We start from the raw sequence: 18090 nt of genomic DNA on the forward strand, positions 1-18090 counted from the left end.
TCGGTTGGGGTGTGACAATCCGATCTCATCCCATTAAAAGGGAGAAGATCTGTGTCTGTTGTAGATGACTTCTTAGACCCGTTGTACATGACTTCTTAGAACCGTTTGTTGAATCAGGGGGTCTGGCCATTTTTTGAAGCTGTGAACACCAATGGGGTAGAAGATATGGTGAAGAAGAAAACGTTGTGTATAACAGGGTCGAAAATTGTGAACGACTTAAAAAGAGGTTTCAAACGTCTTAAAAATAACTTTGAAAACCGGCAAACGTCTTAAAAAGAACTTTGGAAAACGGAAAACGTCTCAAACGTCTCAAGGTTTGAATGAAACGACTTAAAAAGAACTTTGAAAAACGGGAAACGTCTCAAACATCTTAAAAAGAGCTTTGGAAAACGGGAAACGTCTCAAACATTATTATATTAAAAAATAAAATACATACTAAACATTACATTAAAAAAAAGAAAATATAAAAAGAAAAAAAACATTACATTCAAAAAAAAAAAAAAAAAAAACAAAACATCTAAATTCAAATATTTAAAAATATGAAAAAGGGGGTCTTCTTTAAATAACCGACCTTTAGCGAGATTCGAACCCGCGCCACTCGTGTATAATCCAAACGTCTTAACCAGTTTATCTTCCATCCGAAGTTGATATAACTTGAAGTTATATTATATTTATATACTCGTTATATTAAACTATATTATTTAAAACAAACATATTCAAAAACTTAAAAGTATCAAAAAGGGGGGTTTTCTTTAAAGAACCGGCCCTTAGTGAGATTCGAACCCGCGCCACTCGTGTATAACCCAAACGTCATAACCAGTTTATCCTCCGTCCGGAGCTGATATAACTTGAAGTTATATTATATTTATATACTCGTTATATTAAACTATATTATTTAAAACAAACATATTCAAAAACTTAAAAATATCAAAAAGGGGGTCTTCTTTAAAGAACCGGCCCTTAGTGAGATTCGAACCCGCGCCACTCGTGTATAACCCAAACATCTTAACCAGTTTATCCTCCGTCTCGGAGCTGATATAACTTGAACTTATATTATATTTATATACTCATTACCTTATATTAAACTATATTATTTAAAACATCTTAAATAACTTTGGAGACTGTGAAACGTCTCAAATGACTTAAAAAGAACTTTGGAGACCGTGAAACGTCTCAAGGTTTTAATGAAACGTCTTAAATTTTTTAAAAAACATGATAATCTCAGAAGTCTCAAGCCGTGTTGAGGCGTCTCAAGCCGGCTTCATACGTCTCAAGCCATGCAAAAGTATCAGCTTATCTTATCGGCTCAACTTTTAAAATGTCTCAAGCAGCCGTCTGATACGTCTCAGCCAAGACGTTAAGACGTCTGAGCTGTGTCAGACACGTGGCAGGTTTTGGTTGGTCAGCCGCGAAGACGTTTGAACATGTTTGTGATGTCTCCCCAAGACGTTTGACTTGGCTAGTTTGGAAAAGTTGACCCATTCTTGGCCATTTTCGTCATTTTACCAAAAAATAAACACATGGCGATGTCTTATTTTTCAATTTTACACAAAGATTGATATTAATATATTACAAATCAGATTATCTTTTAGCGACACACATGGTACACCCTCTCACTAACGGATTGAGCCGTCGAGGAAGGCCTTTTATTTTATAGTATAAGTCATGTGAACAACGACCAACTGTTACAAGCAACGCAACTCTGATGAATATGCATATATGGATGGATAGTCACTTCGGGTTTTTTATCCACCAGCTTCTTCTTCTTGATATTAATATATTACAAATCAAATTATCTTTTAGCGACACACGTGTTACACCCTCTCACTAACGGATTGAGCCGTCGAGGAAGGCCTTTTATTTTATAGTATAAGTCATATGAACGACGACCAGCTGTTACAAGCAACACAACTCTGAGGAATATGAATAAATGGGTGGATAGTCACTTCGGGTTTTTTATCCACCGACTTCTTCTCTTCAGGCTTCTTTGGAGGTTGGGGTGGTGGTCCAATTGTCACAACTTCGACACATTTTATGACCTTTCTTGCTTGTTTGATTATCACATATGGATCAGCGTCTCCTGTAACTGTTAATGTGTCTTTCGCTGCATCGATTTCAATCTTATCTACGCCTAAAATCAATTGACAAAACATACATGAAATTGTATTATATTTCCCCTTCTTGAAAACTCCTTTAAAACAAGTCAATGAGTAATGTAAATGAATCAAGCCTATCCTGAGCTCAACTCGTTAATTTAAAAGAGCGCGAGCTTGGCTGATCTCGAGCTCTGATGCTCGAGTTTTACTCGTAGTTAGTTTTATAATCTCAAGTTTGATTAGAACGTGTTATGTATGTGTATATATAACTACATATATAATATATTATATATTATTTTTAGAGTTAATTACATAGTTAGTCCCTGTGGTTTGCATAAACTAACATAGTTAGGTACTAATAGTTTAAAATCACATTCTAGGGTATTAACTTTTCATTTTGTAACAGTTGGAGGTATTAACATTATTTGTAGGTTTAAAATCACATTCTACTAGTACCTAAGTATGTTATTTTCTACAAACCACAAGGACTAACTATGTTAATACCCTAGAAGTTAATACCTCCAAACGTTATAAAATGAAAAGTTAATACCCTAAAAGATAATTTTAAACTATTAGTACCTAAGTGTGTTATTTTGTGCAAACCACAACGACTAACTATGTAATTAACTCTTATTTTTATTATGTAGTACTTAATTTTACATGTCTCCTGTCAACTACTTACTACTTAACAAGACATATTCAACCACTTCACATAATAAAACAAACTAAGAAAAATACCAAAAGAGTACGGGAATTACCATAAAGCCCAGAAACTGATTTTAGGATCTTCTTTCTACATTTCTCACAAGATAACCGCACCTTAAGTACCGTTCTTTGCACCATTTGCCCTTCAACTCTATCTCACTCTCTATACACACATATGTATATATACATATACTGCCGTGCACAAAGTGTTCAATTTGATTGTTCACATTGTCCCTCAATATAATTTCGACGCAATTTCATTAATTTGACAACTCAAGAGTCAAGATCAAGAGAAGGCTTTTTCATGATTTATTACTTTTACATAAAGGTGATCAGGGGCATAGCTTGGTAGATACCCGGGGGTGAACCCGCCCCTTCCCCAAATGTTTCGGTTATAAGTGTATAATTTCTGATTTTTCGTCGAAAAATTTTAAAATTATAAATGATCGTCCCCCAATTATTTTGCCTAATTATTTATATAATATATAAATTGAGTCACATGACTTTCCGCTCTCCCGGAACTTTTGGTCAAGCTCCGCCACTGAAGGTGACTAGGGGCATAGCTTAGTTGATACCCAGGGGTGCAACCCCCCCCCCCCCATTTCGGTTATACGTGTAAAATTTTCGATTTTTTGTCGAAAAATTTTAATATTATAAAGGATCGTCCCCCAATTATTTTGCCTAAATATTTATATAATATATAAATTGTGTCCTATACTTTCTGCCCCTAAAGTTTTGATCAAGCTCCGCCAATGAAGGTGATAGTTGAATCTAACCATTGATTATTTAATAATCGAAATGTCCATTCACGTCAATATCCAACTGTTTTTTTTGCTTTCACATTGTGTCTACAAATGTGCAATAATCTTTAAGGTTTGAGTCCACAAACGTGCAATAATGTTTAAGGTTTTATATAAATAAATACGAAAGAGTAAACTCGGGTTTAGGGGTGTTCTTCGGGTAATTTTTTCGGGTTTCGGGTTTTTCGGGCCGGGTTGTTCGGGTTTTTTGTTAGGAAAAAGTGACCCAATAACCAACCCATTTAAAGTTCGGGTATGGGTTTCGGGTTCAGGTTAGTTCGGGTCGGGTTTTTGGTTTTCGGGTTTAGATGTAAAATGAAAAAAAGAATGTTTTTTAGAAAATATTATCATATATATCATGTTGTTTAAAAAAAAATATCATCACATATTCAAACATCATTTAACAATATGGTATAATAATATTCAAAAGTCTCAAAACTTAATGTTTCAAATACAAAACACTCTAAATCAAATCGCAACTATAAAAAACGACAACTAATGTTCGGGTTTTTATTCGGGTTTCAAGTTTCGGGTTATTCGGGTCGGGTTGTTCGGGTTTTTGGTTGGGAAAAAGTGACCCGATAACCGACCCATTTAAGGTTTGGGTTGGTCGGGTTTGGGTTGTTCGGGTTCGGGTTTTTCGGTTATTCTTTAATTCGGGTTCGGTTGACTTCGAATTCGGGTCGGTTTTCGGGTTTCGGATAAAAAAGAACAGCCCTACTCGGGTTTTACCCTAAGATTTGGAGACGCTGACACTCATACTTTCTATTTTCAAAATTTTGTTGTCTTTCACCTAGGGCCGGCTCTTGGGCTGGCCAACATGTGCCGTCGCTCAAGGCCCAAATTTTCAAAGGGCCCGAAAGGTTTTTATAACCTTATATATATATATATATATATATATATATATATATATATATATATATATATATATATATATATATATATATATATATATATATATATATATATATATTTTAAAGAGTAAAATGCACGGATGGTCCCTGTGGTTTTACAAAATAACACCTATAGTCCCCAACTTTTGGAAATTACACCGGTGCTCCCTGTGGTTTGACAGTTGTTACTCAGATAGTCCCTAGAGTGGATGACGGTTAGTTTTCTCCGTTAATTGGTTGTGAAATGACAAATTTACCATCATCTTCTCCACTCTATAAAAACAAAATCCCACCTCAACCCCACCGCCTCTTCACCACTCCCCACCACCACCACCACCACTGCCATCCCCTTCCACCACTCCCCACAACAAATACCAGTAGCCACTGTCCGATGCCAATTTTGATCACCGACCACTGTCTCTTGTTGCCACCAACCGCAGCTGGTCCTCACAGAATTAGGCAGCCCAACACTGCTGCCTCTACTGTTTTTCCACAACTTTCACCACCATTGTACCGTTCTTCTCAGCCATTCAAGGCTGTTTTCGAAGACTATCGTCGACCAACTTCAGCCTACTACCTATACTCCCACATTGTTCTTTCAACCGGCTACCGGGAACACACCCTGTTTGGGTATCATCTTCTCCCAGTGCACTGCCGTTTCTCACCTTCTTTTTGGCCCATGGATTGTGTCAACAGGATCGGTTGGCTGCTGCTCTGTTGACGTTAATCGAACACAACCAAAAAGAAGACTGTTGAAACTGTGATCTTTGGTGGGGAGTGGTGGAATGGGATGGCGGCGGTGGTGGTGGTGGGGAGTGATGACAGAGGCGGTGGTGGTGATGACGGTGGTGGGGAGTGGTGACAGAGGCGGTGGCGGTTGGTGGTTGATGGTTGGGGAAAACAGAAAGAAATGTGGGGTTGGGGTAGGGTTGTTTTGTTATTATAAAGTGGAGAAGATGATGGGTAAACTTGTCATTTCACATCCATTTAACGAAGAAAACTAACCGTCATCCACTCCAGGGACTATCCGATTAACAAACTGTCAAACCACAAGGAGCACCGGTGTAATTTCCAAAAGTTGTGGACTATAGGTGTTATTTTGCAAATCCACATGGACTGTACGTGCATTTTACTCTATATTAAATTATATATTTAATATATGCTTCCATTTATTATACAAAAAAAGTGTTGGTGGTGGAGTGCAAAAGCCATCTCAAGATAATGTAAAGATCTCAAGTTCTAGTCTTGGTTTTACCATTAAGGTTTTCATTTTTAATTCATTTCCCCTTAACCAAAATTTTGGGCCCGTATTTTTTTGTCGCCCAAGGCCTATTTTTTTTTGAGTTCTTGGGGGCGATCTTGCTAACACACCGACGTTTCTTGATTGCATCAATGTACCCCCTAGGGGTAAACTGTAACCTTACCAAAAGAGCATTTTCATAATCTTACTCATATTTATATAGTAAACTTCAGTTGTACACTTTGTGCTTTAGCTGCATTGACACGTTTACACCCTGTTTTATTAAAGTTGTATTCTCCGACGATGTTCCGACCACTCCGACGATATTCCGACCACTGAAGCAAAACCTGGTGCTATCGGGACCGAGTCGGAAGCACGTCGGAGCAAAACTTGTTTTTATTAAAGTCGTGTTCCTCGTCCACACCCTTGCGTACCTAAAACATCACACGATTTCTTCCCTGGTGCCACCGAGACCGAGTCGGAAGCACGTCAGAGTTCTAAACTACAGTATCTACACTTTTAGTTTGTTTATGGTTCGCTGTCTATGACCTTCAGAGACTCGCTAGAGAGTTTGAACGCCGGCCAAAACCAAACCCGACCATCCGACCTCCATCGCTGGTATTTCTCTTGTGCGTTCATGGGATTTCGAGTAGGGTTGGTGCAACTTGGTTGCAAACGGGTCACGGGTTCGAGATGAGAAGGCTGTACAGAGCAATGTACATGCATTATTGGTTCGACTAGGCGAGCATGAGCCCGGTTAGTTTAGAGACGAGTTGCAGGTTTTGCTCCGGTTGTCGGAATATCGTTGGTTAATTAATAGTAAAACATTAAGTAGTTTATAACTCCTCCCATTAATTATGTTATCTCTCATTAATAAAGCAAAAAACATTTTATCCTACACATTTCAAAATTTATCCTACATATATCTTACACTTACCGAAATTTACCCTACACATATCTAAATTTATCATACACATTTAAAAATTTACACATACTAAAATTTATCCTATACATGTCGAAAATTGTCCTTCACCCTAAATTATTTTATCTTGAAAGAGTATATTTAAAAGTGAGTTACAAATTTAATTAGTTAGCTAATTAATTACAATTAGAGATTTAGCTATATGCCCTTATTAATAACATTAAATACACATATTAAATGAAGAAAATAGAGCATTTCTATTGGTTAAAAACTTATTCTTTTTATTCTTACAAAATCTTTCTTCTCATTTGAACCCTTCGCTATATATATATATATATATATATATATATATATATATATATATATATATATATATATATATATATATATATAGGGTAAGGATAGTGTAAAAAGGGCCTAAAGTGTGAGAAGTGTAAGAAGTGTATTATAACACCATATATAATACTATATAACACCATATAAACACCGTATAACAATATGTAACACCATATAATACCATATAACACTATGTAACACTATATATCATTATATAACAAATATAACACTATACATCTATCATAGACATGCTATCAGACAAACTATAGTGTTATATTTGTTATATAATGATATATAGTGTTACATAGTGTTATATGGTATTATATGGTGTTACATATTGTTATACAGTGTTTATATGGTGTTATATAGTATTATATATAGTGTTATAATACACTTCTCACACTTCTTACACTTTGAGCACTTTTTACAGGATCCTCTACCTATATATATATATATATATATATATATATATATATATATATATATATATATAGAGTAAGGTTAACATACAAAAAGCCTTATCATACATCACGTAGGAGACAATGGTAACCGTTGGATCAGGGGTATAATCACGCATGGGACCACATAATCACGCATGGGACCACATAATCACGCATGAGACTATAATCACGCACGTTCTATGATAATAACGCACGTTATATTTTTTTGTCATGTATGTTAATGTAGGTTAAGCCTTGAAGTACATTATACTTTCTATATATATATATATATATATATATATATATATATATATATATATATATATATATATATATATATATATGGGACCGCTAAAATGAAAACCACCTCCAGTTGTAAGAACCGAGAGAACCACTTTCTAGCCTTTAGATCAAGAAGATGGATGGATGAGATTGAAAGTAACTAAAATTAATATTAAATAGATTTTGTCTTATTATGTCTTGAATATTTTAATTCAAAAGGGTAGTATAGTAAAATTACTTTATTTTGTCTTTTTATCTTTATTATTTTTTTGTTTTATTATAATACTTTTATTTTTTTAAAAGAATTCTTTTATGAAAATCATTTTTAAATTCAAATTTTTTTAACAAGACAAAAACTTTTACGCGCCGGTTTTTGCACACCGGGTTTTTTAACGCGCCATTTTTTTAACGCGTCGTTTTTCTCATTCGGCGTTTTTTTAACGCGCCGTTTTTTGCACGTTTTTTAACGCGCCGATTTTTTCACATTTTTTAACGCGTCGTTTTTATACACGTTTTTTACCCGTGGTTTTTTCGACGTTTTTTAACGCACAGTTTTTTTACACGTTTTTTATGCGCCGTATTTTCAAACGTCGTTTTTTTTTAACGCGCCGTTTTTACGCCGGGCTTTTTCACGCGTCGTTTTTTACGCGATTTTTTTACGTTTTACAATTTACATAAAAAAAGTTTTACGTTTTACATTGAAATGTTTACGCTTTACATTAAAAAGTTTACGTTTTGCTTTTAAAAATTTACGTTTTACGTTTAAAACTTTATGTTTTACGTTAAAAAGTTTACGTTTTACGTTAAAAAATTTACGTTTTACGTTTTACATTAAAAAGTTTACGTTTTACGCTTTTACGTTTTAAGTTTTACGTTAAACTTTTTAAACTTTTAACGTTTTACGTAAAACTTTTACGTTTTACTTTAAAATTTTTACGTTTTACGTTTTTACGGAAAACGGACAGAGTTTCCTCTGTTTTTTTAATAAGCCGACAACTCAAATTCCCGTTGTCTTTTCAAAACTCAACAATTTTCAACAATACAAACACAATATATAAAATTTCTATCAAAATGCCAAACGTAACATGTCACTAAAGTATCGGTTCGAGCTCGGTGCACGTTAACTAAATAAAACTCAACAATTTTTACCGAATCTTCGTGTCGTTTTGTCGAACCGTGTTGACTGACTTTGACTTCCGTTTTGCCCTGCCGCCGTGCGTCCGATTTGGGCGGCCGCCGTTTCGGCGTTTCTGGCCGCCGTGCGTCCCCTACCGCCGCTGCTTGCGGCTCCCGTGGTTGCCAGAAAACGGCTTTGCCGTTGGTACAAGTTGCTGAAGTTGATTCTTGTACTTTAAACAACATCAAGTAACAATAATATGTGGGAAAAATGGATTTTAACTTTCATTCCTACTAGTAAAGGAATTGTAGATATTCCAATGGAATGTTGAAAATTACCAAGATAACCCATCGATCACTAGTTTGTCCCTCATCACAAATTCTTCATATCTATTCTAAATCATTATCAGTTGTCATCAAGAACATAAACATTTTCATGAATTAAAAATAAACAACATATGTAATCCCAAAAACACAACATTTTGCTTATTTCTTCAGGAACGTAATTCATCTTATTTCTCCAACTGTTGTAGCATAGAAAATCGAAGAAGACGTAAACTAATAAAACTTTGGCATCGTTAAAATCGATTTTGAGAAGATACACCGAAATCGATAAAAAAATTGTCATTGCCCGAAACCCAAAATCGTTTTGAACAAACAGTTGAAGACGAAATCAGAAATTAAAAAGGCAAACCCCAAAATCGATTAGATACTTACAAAGAGATAAGGACGAAAAAAGAAATCTGGTCGATAGCTTTAAATCTCGTTTTGAAGAAAAGAAAACCCAAAATAGACTGAAAGGTGATAAGGAACAAAACCAATTTCAACATTGAAGAATAGAAAACCCAAAATAGACTGAAAGATTAGGCTAGAATTTCGATGGTTGTTGTGTAGGAGGAGATGAGGGGTTGATTTCTTGGGTTTCTTCTTTAGATCTGCAGAGAAAAATGTGAGGAGGGAAGAAGATAATCACTTTTTGAAGAAATTAGGAGAGAGACATGAAAGGAAATATAAAAGGATGAGAGAGACAGGCATTAAATGAAGAGAGATATGGGGGATTTGACATTTGGGGTAAAAGACCAAAATACCCTTTTAGTTGTTATAATCTGATTGGTTGAGAGTGGTTCTCGCGGTTCTTACAACTGGAGGTGGTTTCTATTTTAGCGGCTCCCTCCCTATATATATATATATAGGGAGAAGATCATGCGAGAACCACCTCTTATTGCGAGAACCGCGAGAACCAATGTGAACACAACCAAAAATGCCTAAAAATAGCTAAAAATCACACAATTTTTTTTAATATTTTTATATAAAAATCGCTACTTTTCGAAGCAAAAAAAAAAATTAAAATTTTTTTTTGCCACTAAAAGTAGCGATTTGAGCATAAAAAATATTAAAAAAAAAATTTTAGATTTTTTTTTATTTTTTTTTATTTTTTTAGGTTTTTTGGGGGTTTAGTTTTTAGCATTTTAGCTTGGGGGGGGGGTTAGGTTTTGGGGGGGGGGGGGTGGGGGAGGGGGGTTTAGGTTTTGGGGGGGGGGGTTAGGTTTGTTTTAGGTTTTTTTGGGGGGTTTTAGTTTTTAGCATTTAGCTTGGGGGGTTAGGTTTTTTTTTTTTGGAGGGGGGGGGGTTAGGTTTTTTTTTTTTTTTTGGGGGGGGGGGTAGTTTTTTTTTAGGTTTTTTAGTTTTTTTAGGTTTTTTTAGCTATTTTAGGTTGTGTTCACATTGGTTCTCGCGGTTCTCGCAATAAATGGAGTTCTCGCATGAGCCCCTCTCTATATATATATAGGGTAGGGTTCATGCGAGAACCACCCTTATTGTGAGAACCGCGAGAACCAATGTGAACATGGGGCAATTTTTTAAATACATAACAAAAATTAAATCAGCTATCATTTCCCCTCTTACTGGACTTCAAACAACAATTAAATCCTCTTTTTTATTTAGTTCACGTCCGACACTTCAAAAATCTACAAACTTCGTCATCCCAGTTCACATCCAACACACCAGAATCTCCAAAATTGGCCATCTCAATCTTACCATTCATCGTGTAATCGAAATTAGGGCAATATAAGAACATAATAATCGATCATATATTCGTCATCTGCTCAAAATTAGGGCAATAAGAGCATAATCATCGAAGACTCTGTCACAATTAGGAAGAATATAAAGAACAAACGTCCAATTGACAGATTATTCAGTGTCGCTACACCGTTCCGTAAATTTGTAAGTTTATACTCTTTGTTTTGCAGTTTTATATGATAACATGACGCTTGATCGTCTATTCAGATTTTTATATGTTAATATGACGCTTAAATCATCATTTCATATCTGCACCAGTGAAAATTGTGTGATATATATATGATTGTTGAGGGATTAGGGGTGACTGTTGTGATAGAACTATATGTAATGTGGTATTTATGTGTTTTTTTGTATGTAATTTTGCTACTGATTAATGTTAGATATGATTGGTGGTAATACGAAATTTGATTTGGTAAGGGTTAGGGTTTTTTATTGAAGCAAACTTGTGGGTCATCCGTGTTAATGCACATGTGCATAGTTATGCACATATGTATATTTTGCCAGTTTAGGTTAATAAGGTCAATCATGTTGATGCAAATGTGTATAATTATGCATATGTGCATAATTTGTCAGGATAGGTTAATAACGTCATTCATGTTGATGCACATGTGCATAGTTTGCGAGAATTTGTCAACTTGCATGTTTATATGTTAACATGACGCTTAATGGCCGATTCAGATATTTTATATGTGAATATGAGGCTTAAATCTTAGTTTCATATATGCATTAGTGAAAATGGTGTGATGTATATAATTTTTGAGGGATTAGGGGCGACTGTTGTGATATCACGATCTGTAATGTGGTATTTATGTGTTTTTTGGATCTGCGATGTGGTATTTATGTGTTTTTTTGTATGTAGTTTTGTTACTGATTAATGTTAAATATGATTGGTGGTAATACGAAATACAATTTGTTAAGGGTTAGGGTTTTTTTTCTTATTGAAGCAAACCTGTAGATAAGGTCAGTCATGTTAATGCACATGTGCATAGTGGAGCACATATGCATATTTTGCCATGTTAGTTTAACAAGGTCAGCCATATTGATGAAATAGCGTATAATTATGTACATGTGCATAATTTGATAGAATAGGTTAATAAGGTCAATTATGCACAAAACTCGTTTTCCAGATATATTTAGAATGGAACAAGATAAACGATGCCTGGTGGCGGACCGGTACAATCAGGATAATAGAAACTTAATGGGGGTTTGGAATTGGTTGAGAAGCCCAAGCTCGGCCGAAGAATTACTGGAATGGCACGAGTTGATCAGGCTCCTCGATAATGTCACTTTGTCCGATGGCAAAGATGGTTGGGAATGGGTGGGAGGCAATGACTCTGATTTTTTAGTCAAGACTGTCAAGAACTTCCTGTATAGTGGCTCTGATTTCAGCAACAGGCACGTTGTGAAATGGTCGAAAAGGGTCCCAAAAAATGAAATATTTTTTGTTTGGAGGGCAGTTTTAGATCGTATTCCCACGCTGAATGCACTCCGGGATTGAAACTGTTGGGGCAGAGACGTGAAATGTTGTCTGTGTGAAGATGGCGATGAAACAGCTGAACACCTTCTTTGTTCGTGCAGGGTAGTGTCGACTGTCTGTTATCACATCATCAGTGGTGCAAGGTGAGTCCTTGTATTATGTTTTCAGCTAAAGATATCGTAATTGCCTCTGAGTTTTGCAATCTGGATAGAGAAGTGAAAGAAGATTTACATGGCATTATGTTCGTGACAAGTTGGTTTATATGGTTAGCCAGGAACAATAAAAGGTTCTCGGAGACTCAAGTTAAACCTGGAGAGATTATTCGTAATATTAAGTCCGTCGGTTTTTTATGGTATAAGAATTGGTCCAAAAAATAGGTCCGTGAGTTGGGAAAAATGGTGTAGTTTTGATATAAGGTAGCTGCTAGTTTTCGGTCTTTAGGTTCTTGTGTTGAGTTGTTGTTTTTCATTTTGCTGTAGTGGTTGGTTCGGCCGCCTCTGTTTTGGAGGTTGGCTTCTGTGAATAACATTTACATTAAAAAAAAACTTATGCACATGTGCATAGTTTGTCATAATAGTTTTGTTACTAATTAATGTTAAATATGATTGGTGGTATTACGAAATTTGATTTGGTAAGGGTTAAGTTTTTTTATTGAAACAAACCTGTTGATAAGGTCGGTTATGTTAATGCGCATGTGCATAGTTATGCACATATGCATATTTTGTCTATTTTTAAGTTAATATGAATGCATTACGACATATGCACACTTGCATTATTACCTTAAAACATAAACATTGTACATATTGTATGTAATATGTTTACTCCACATGTGCATACATGAAATAATTGATGTAATATATGTAATGTATGCAGGAAAAATTATTCGAAACTGCTCGTGGATTGACAACAAGGACGTATTTGATTAATAGGTTGACGAATGAAAAATACTAGGGAAAATGATGGACGAAGAGGCGTTGAAACAGGAGGAGTGTTGGAAGATAGTTATGAAATGGAAAGAAGATCAGAAGGTGTGAGGTTGTGAAATAATGCGAATGTTATGTAGGTAGTTTGTGGATATGCAATTTATAAAGACAATTTCTTTTTTTGTTTTCTTGATGTCTTTTGATTATAATACGTGGGTAGTTTTTACGATAACGGTTGATATAAGAAGTTTGACGTATACAATGTTTTATATGGTGGTTGATGGGTTAAAACTCTATTTGATTGTTCAGGTATATTGGTATGTTTGTTAATATTTGATGTATTATGTTGTTTGGTATAGAAAATGTTGGTATTGCACATGTGCAAAGTTTGATATAGCGTATCATATTACGTATGTGGTACCATATTACGTATGGGGTACCACATTGCATATGTTGATGTGTATGTAAAGAAAAACGAATTACATGTAGTTAAGATATTCATGTATGCACATGTGCATTGGTTGAAACAATAACAATATGTAGTGAAACATTAAAAATGTATGCACATGTGCATTGTTTGAAACAATTACCATGTGGGGTGAAACAGAAACATGTATACACATGTGCATTTTTCAAAACAGTAACCATGTCGGTAATATATGTTAGGTGGTCAATAATGAAATTACATACGCTTATATATAATAAGTAACTCTTATGTATAATAAGTAACTGATATCATAGTATCATGATCACAATCATAAACTATGAATACGTATACAGACAGTGCAAAATGATTGTAAACAAAAAGAATAATGCTTAGAAACTATTTGTCATTCTATATAGGATAATCAAGAATCGTTGAATGTTTTATGATGACGTCTGGATGAATGTCTACACGCCTAGATGAATGTCTACGAGGTTGATCAGATTCATATATATATATATATATATATATATATATGCAGGGTCTTTAGCATCATCATCAACATCTTCATCAGTATCATTGGAATAAACGTCCTCCTAACTGTTAATCGTACTGTTTATAACAGGGATGTATTCAGCATCAACATCAGCATCAACATCGGGTATCCAATATGGTGTGCCATTAGGTGTAGAAGTCGTAAGTTTTCCTGTATAAATAAAAAGAAAAACATATAAGATTGTGATTAATATGGTATATGGTATATGGTGTGATTAATATGGTATATGGTATATGGTGTGTATACGCACGACGTATAAATGTTTAACAATTTTTTGGTGATGAGTATGGGGTGTTGGTCATGTGATGCACATGTGCATAATTATGTACTGATGGTTAACAGTTTATTTGTGATGATTATGGATTGTTGGCACATGTGCATGTTCATGTTAATGATGGTTAACAGTTTACGGATGACGAGTATGGGTGTTATCAACATAATGCACATGTGCATGATCGGTGACACGAGTATGGGTGTTATCAACATAATGCACATGTTCATGATCGTTATATTCATCAAGCAGATAAACAAAAAAATGAACAATTTATATAAACAATGATACAGGAACATAGAGTAATTAGGCAAATGTTAAATAAACATTGATATAATAACATAGAGTAGTAAAGCATGTAAAAACTAGAAAAACAAACAATGAACAATGATAAATAAACACTAATATAGGAACATAGAGTTATCAAGCATGTAAAAACTATTGGTATAAATTGCAATTGTTGGTATAAATTGCAATTGTTGTTGGTCCAGATTTGTGGGTGATATAGAAGTCGATGTTGAAGTATTGTCATCGGAAATTGAGTATTCAGCGGAAATTGAGTGTTCGGCTACAATGACATTTTCTGATGTAGACATAGATTCAATAGTATGGATATAAAAATAGGTCTTTTTATAAGCTGAAGTTGACCTAACTTTGTTAATGTCATTATCAGATTGATGAGGAGGGTATATATGTGATGAATCAGAGGATGCCATCTGTATTACAAAGGGGTTACAAGTGAAATTATGTTTATTTGTATATGGATGAAAAAAAACAATATAATCGGACAAAAAAAGGATGTAATTTGTTGTGATTACCGGATAAATGATGTATTCAACTGAGTAATCGTATAAGTCAAACACGTAATGAGGATGTGTTCAACAGTTTCTTGCTCGTATCCGCGACCGGGGCACAATGTGTTGCTGATCTGAATTCCCCTTTTTTCTAGATCCGTCTTTGTCGGTAACCTGCCTTCGGTACCTTTCCATGCTAACATATTGGCTTTAGGTGTAGCCCATCCGTTCCAGGTCATTACAAAGCCACTCGACGGGTCCCCACTTGTGACACACAAATACTCTCAAACGGTTTTAACATTGTAAGTCGACTTATTTTTTCGAGTGCCAACCCCACCCATATTGACCTGTCTTCATTCTGGTGTCTCTCAGCAACGCCAAAAGCTACATAAACTCCACCAATTCCTCCCCGGTTGTCGGATTGTTCTTCCATTGCCAATCCCACACAGTCACCTCCCTATTTTTTTGTAGTTGTCCGCCACACAAGCCCCTTTGTTTGATGCCATACTGTACATAATTGGATAGTCATCCATAAGGCACTTGTTCAGAATCCATACATCAACGACATAATCTAATTTACAACATAGTGCACATGTGCATATAATTTAATACAACATCATTTACAGTAAATATAATGCACATGTGCATATCATTTAATATAATATCATTTACAAACTATATACATTATTTATAGTCAACATAATACCTGTGGTCACAAACCGAATGAACTGCAACTCTTGATGTTCTGTATTTGTAGATGTATTGTGACTGTCAACTGTATTACCAGCAGTTGGACCAACGATGTCACCAACAATGTCAGCATCAAATGTATGAGGAGGATTATCAGAGAATGTATGAGAAGGAACATCAAATGTGTGAGAATCGACACTTGATGAATCAGAGGATGCCATGTAGATATGAGAAGGATTATCAAAAAATGTATGAGGAGGAACATCAGATGTGTGAGAATCGATACTTGATGAATCAGAGGATGCCATGTAGAGGGTGTAAATGGTGGGTTGTCGTTGTGAATGCCGATGGAAACACCGTGACCGGATGCCGCCGCCGTGAACTCCGGTGAGTTACGTGAACGCCGTCGGCCACCTTCGTCGATCTATACAAAGTTCTGATCCGATGAATGAAACCCTAACTGTGGATCTGAACAGAGTTGTGAAATAGAGGGGATGAATGAAACCCTAACTGTGGATCTGAACAGAGTTGTGAAACAGAGGGGTGCGTGTTTTTATAATAAATATCACATAATTACAATTTTGTCATGTGTTCACACTGGTTCTCGCGGTTCTCACAATAAAGGGTGGTTCCTAACGGATCCTTCTCCTATATATATATATATATATATATATATATATATATATATATATATATATATATATATATAGGGAACCGCTAAAATAGAAACCACCTCCAGTTGTAAGAACCGCGAGAACCACTCTCAACCAATCAAATTATAACAACTAAAAGGGTATTTTGGTCTTTTACCCCAAATGTCAAATCCCTCATATCTCTCTTCATGACTTCATTTAATGCATGTCTCTATCATTCTTTTATATTTCATTTCAAGTCTCTCTCCTAATTTCTTCAAAAATAGATTGTCTTCTTCCCTCCTCACATTTTTTCTCTGCAGATTTGAAGAAGAAACCCTAGAAATCAACCCCTCATCTCCTCCTCCACAACAACCATTGAAATTCAAGCCAAATCTCTCTCTGTTGAAATTCAAGACCCATCTCTCATCAATCTCTCTCTCTTGAACCTCTCCTCCCTGCTGGATGATGACCAGCCGACTGTGACAACCGGTAATTAACGCCTCTTAATTACGTGATTAACAAACGTTTAGGCGATAACAAATAGTGTTTAAGACACGAATTAGCTTAATTAGGCTATTGGAATGCCTAGGAACACTTATCAGACGTTACAGTGCGTGTATGGTGATTTCTGGAGAAATCTGCGGAACGATAAATGAAAACGAACTGACATCATACAAAATACTGACCACGCCGACAAATACGAGGTTTATACGTAAAACTTATACTTATGGATGTGGTTTTGTTAAAATATCATGCTCTCGAACGGCACAAAGCGCAAATGTGAACTAAAACGCGCCTGCTGGAATGCACCGGAAACGAAACAGAAGCATCAGATGCACGTATTAACCTAAAAACTGAAATGTTTCGATATATTTTGCTTCGCTATTGAATTTAAATGATCACAGTTAAAACCGGATCGAAAGACGGATCAGAAACGAAGAATGAAGCAGTTTACGCGTTTTAACGCAATCGACAGAAATACGCGTTTAGTAACAATATACTACACAAATTTAAGGGTTTCGACCTTAAAGATTCGTTTTATGACATATTACTAACTTCGGATTTGGAAACGGGCTTCGGAATGGATTTGGGCCGCTCAAAACACGCTAACGGGCCCTAGGCCCAACCCTAATAACAAAACCTAGGTATAAAAGGGCAGTTATGGTTTTTGAACTCCATTTTTGTCAAAACCCTAAGCAAATCAGCACACACCACAGAACTCTCCCCTGCTCCTCTCTCTTGTCCGATCATCGGTCACTGGAACCCAGATTCCGGCCGTCGCGCACCTCCACTCCTCCCCCCTTCTCTCACAACCGCACACCCCCTCTCTCGTTCCTGCTGCTGGCGGCTCCTCCGGCGCTGCTATGCCAGCAACCCCCCCCCCACCTGGTAGATTTAATAGAGAAAGAGA

The 18090-nt window shown here is 35.7% G+C and overlaps 1 protein-coding gene across 1 annotated transcript; it reads right to left on the minus strand.

The window, feature by feature from the left end:
* Window positions 1–1465: 1465 nt before the first annotated feature.
* Window positions 1466–2993, minus strand: LOC110905714 (heavy metal-associated isoprenylated plant protein 43). Its single transcript, XM_022151254.2, has 2 exons — window positions 2855–2993; window positions 1466–2131 (listed from the first exon to the last, which is right to left on the minus strand). Exons 1-2 carry the CDS (start codon window positions 2937–2939, stop codon window positions 1875–1877), a joined length of 342 nt encoding a protein of 113 aa, XP_022006946.1. The 5' UTR covers window positions 2940–2993; the 3' UTR covers window positions 1466–1874.
* Window positions 2994–18090: the final 15097 nt, after the last annotated feature.

The sequence above is a fragment of the Helianthus annuus genome, chromosome 14 (assembly GCF_002127325.2).
Source record: "Helianthus annuus cultivar XRQ/B chromosome 14, HanXRQr2.0-SUNRISE, whole genome shotgun sequence".
Classification (NCBI taxonomy): domain Eukaryota; kingdom Viridiplantae; phylum Streptophyta; class Magnoliopsida; order Asterales; family Asteraceae; genus Helianthus; species Helianthus annuus.

Excerpts from the sequence above, each read along its gene's own strand:
- LOC110905714 (XM_022151254.2), bottom strand. The coding sequence starts at position 2,939 with ATGGTGCAAAGAACGGTACTTAAGGTGCGGTTATCTTGTGAGAAATGT. Across the intron at positions 2,132-2,854 it reads ATCAGTTTCTGGGCTTTATG|GCGTAGATAAGATTGAAATC; the intron begins GTAATTCCCGTA and ends AATTGATTTTAG.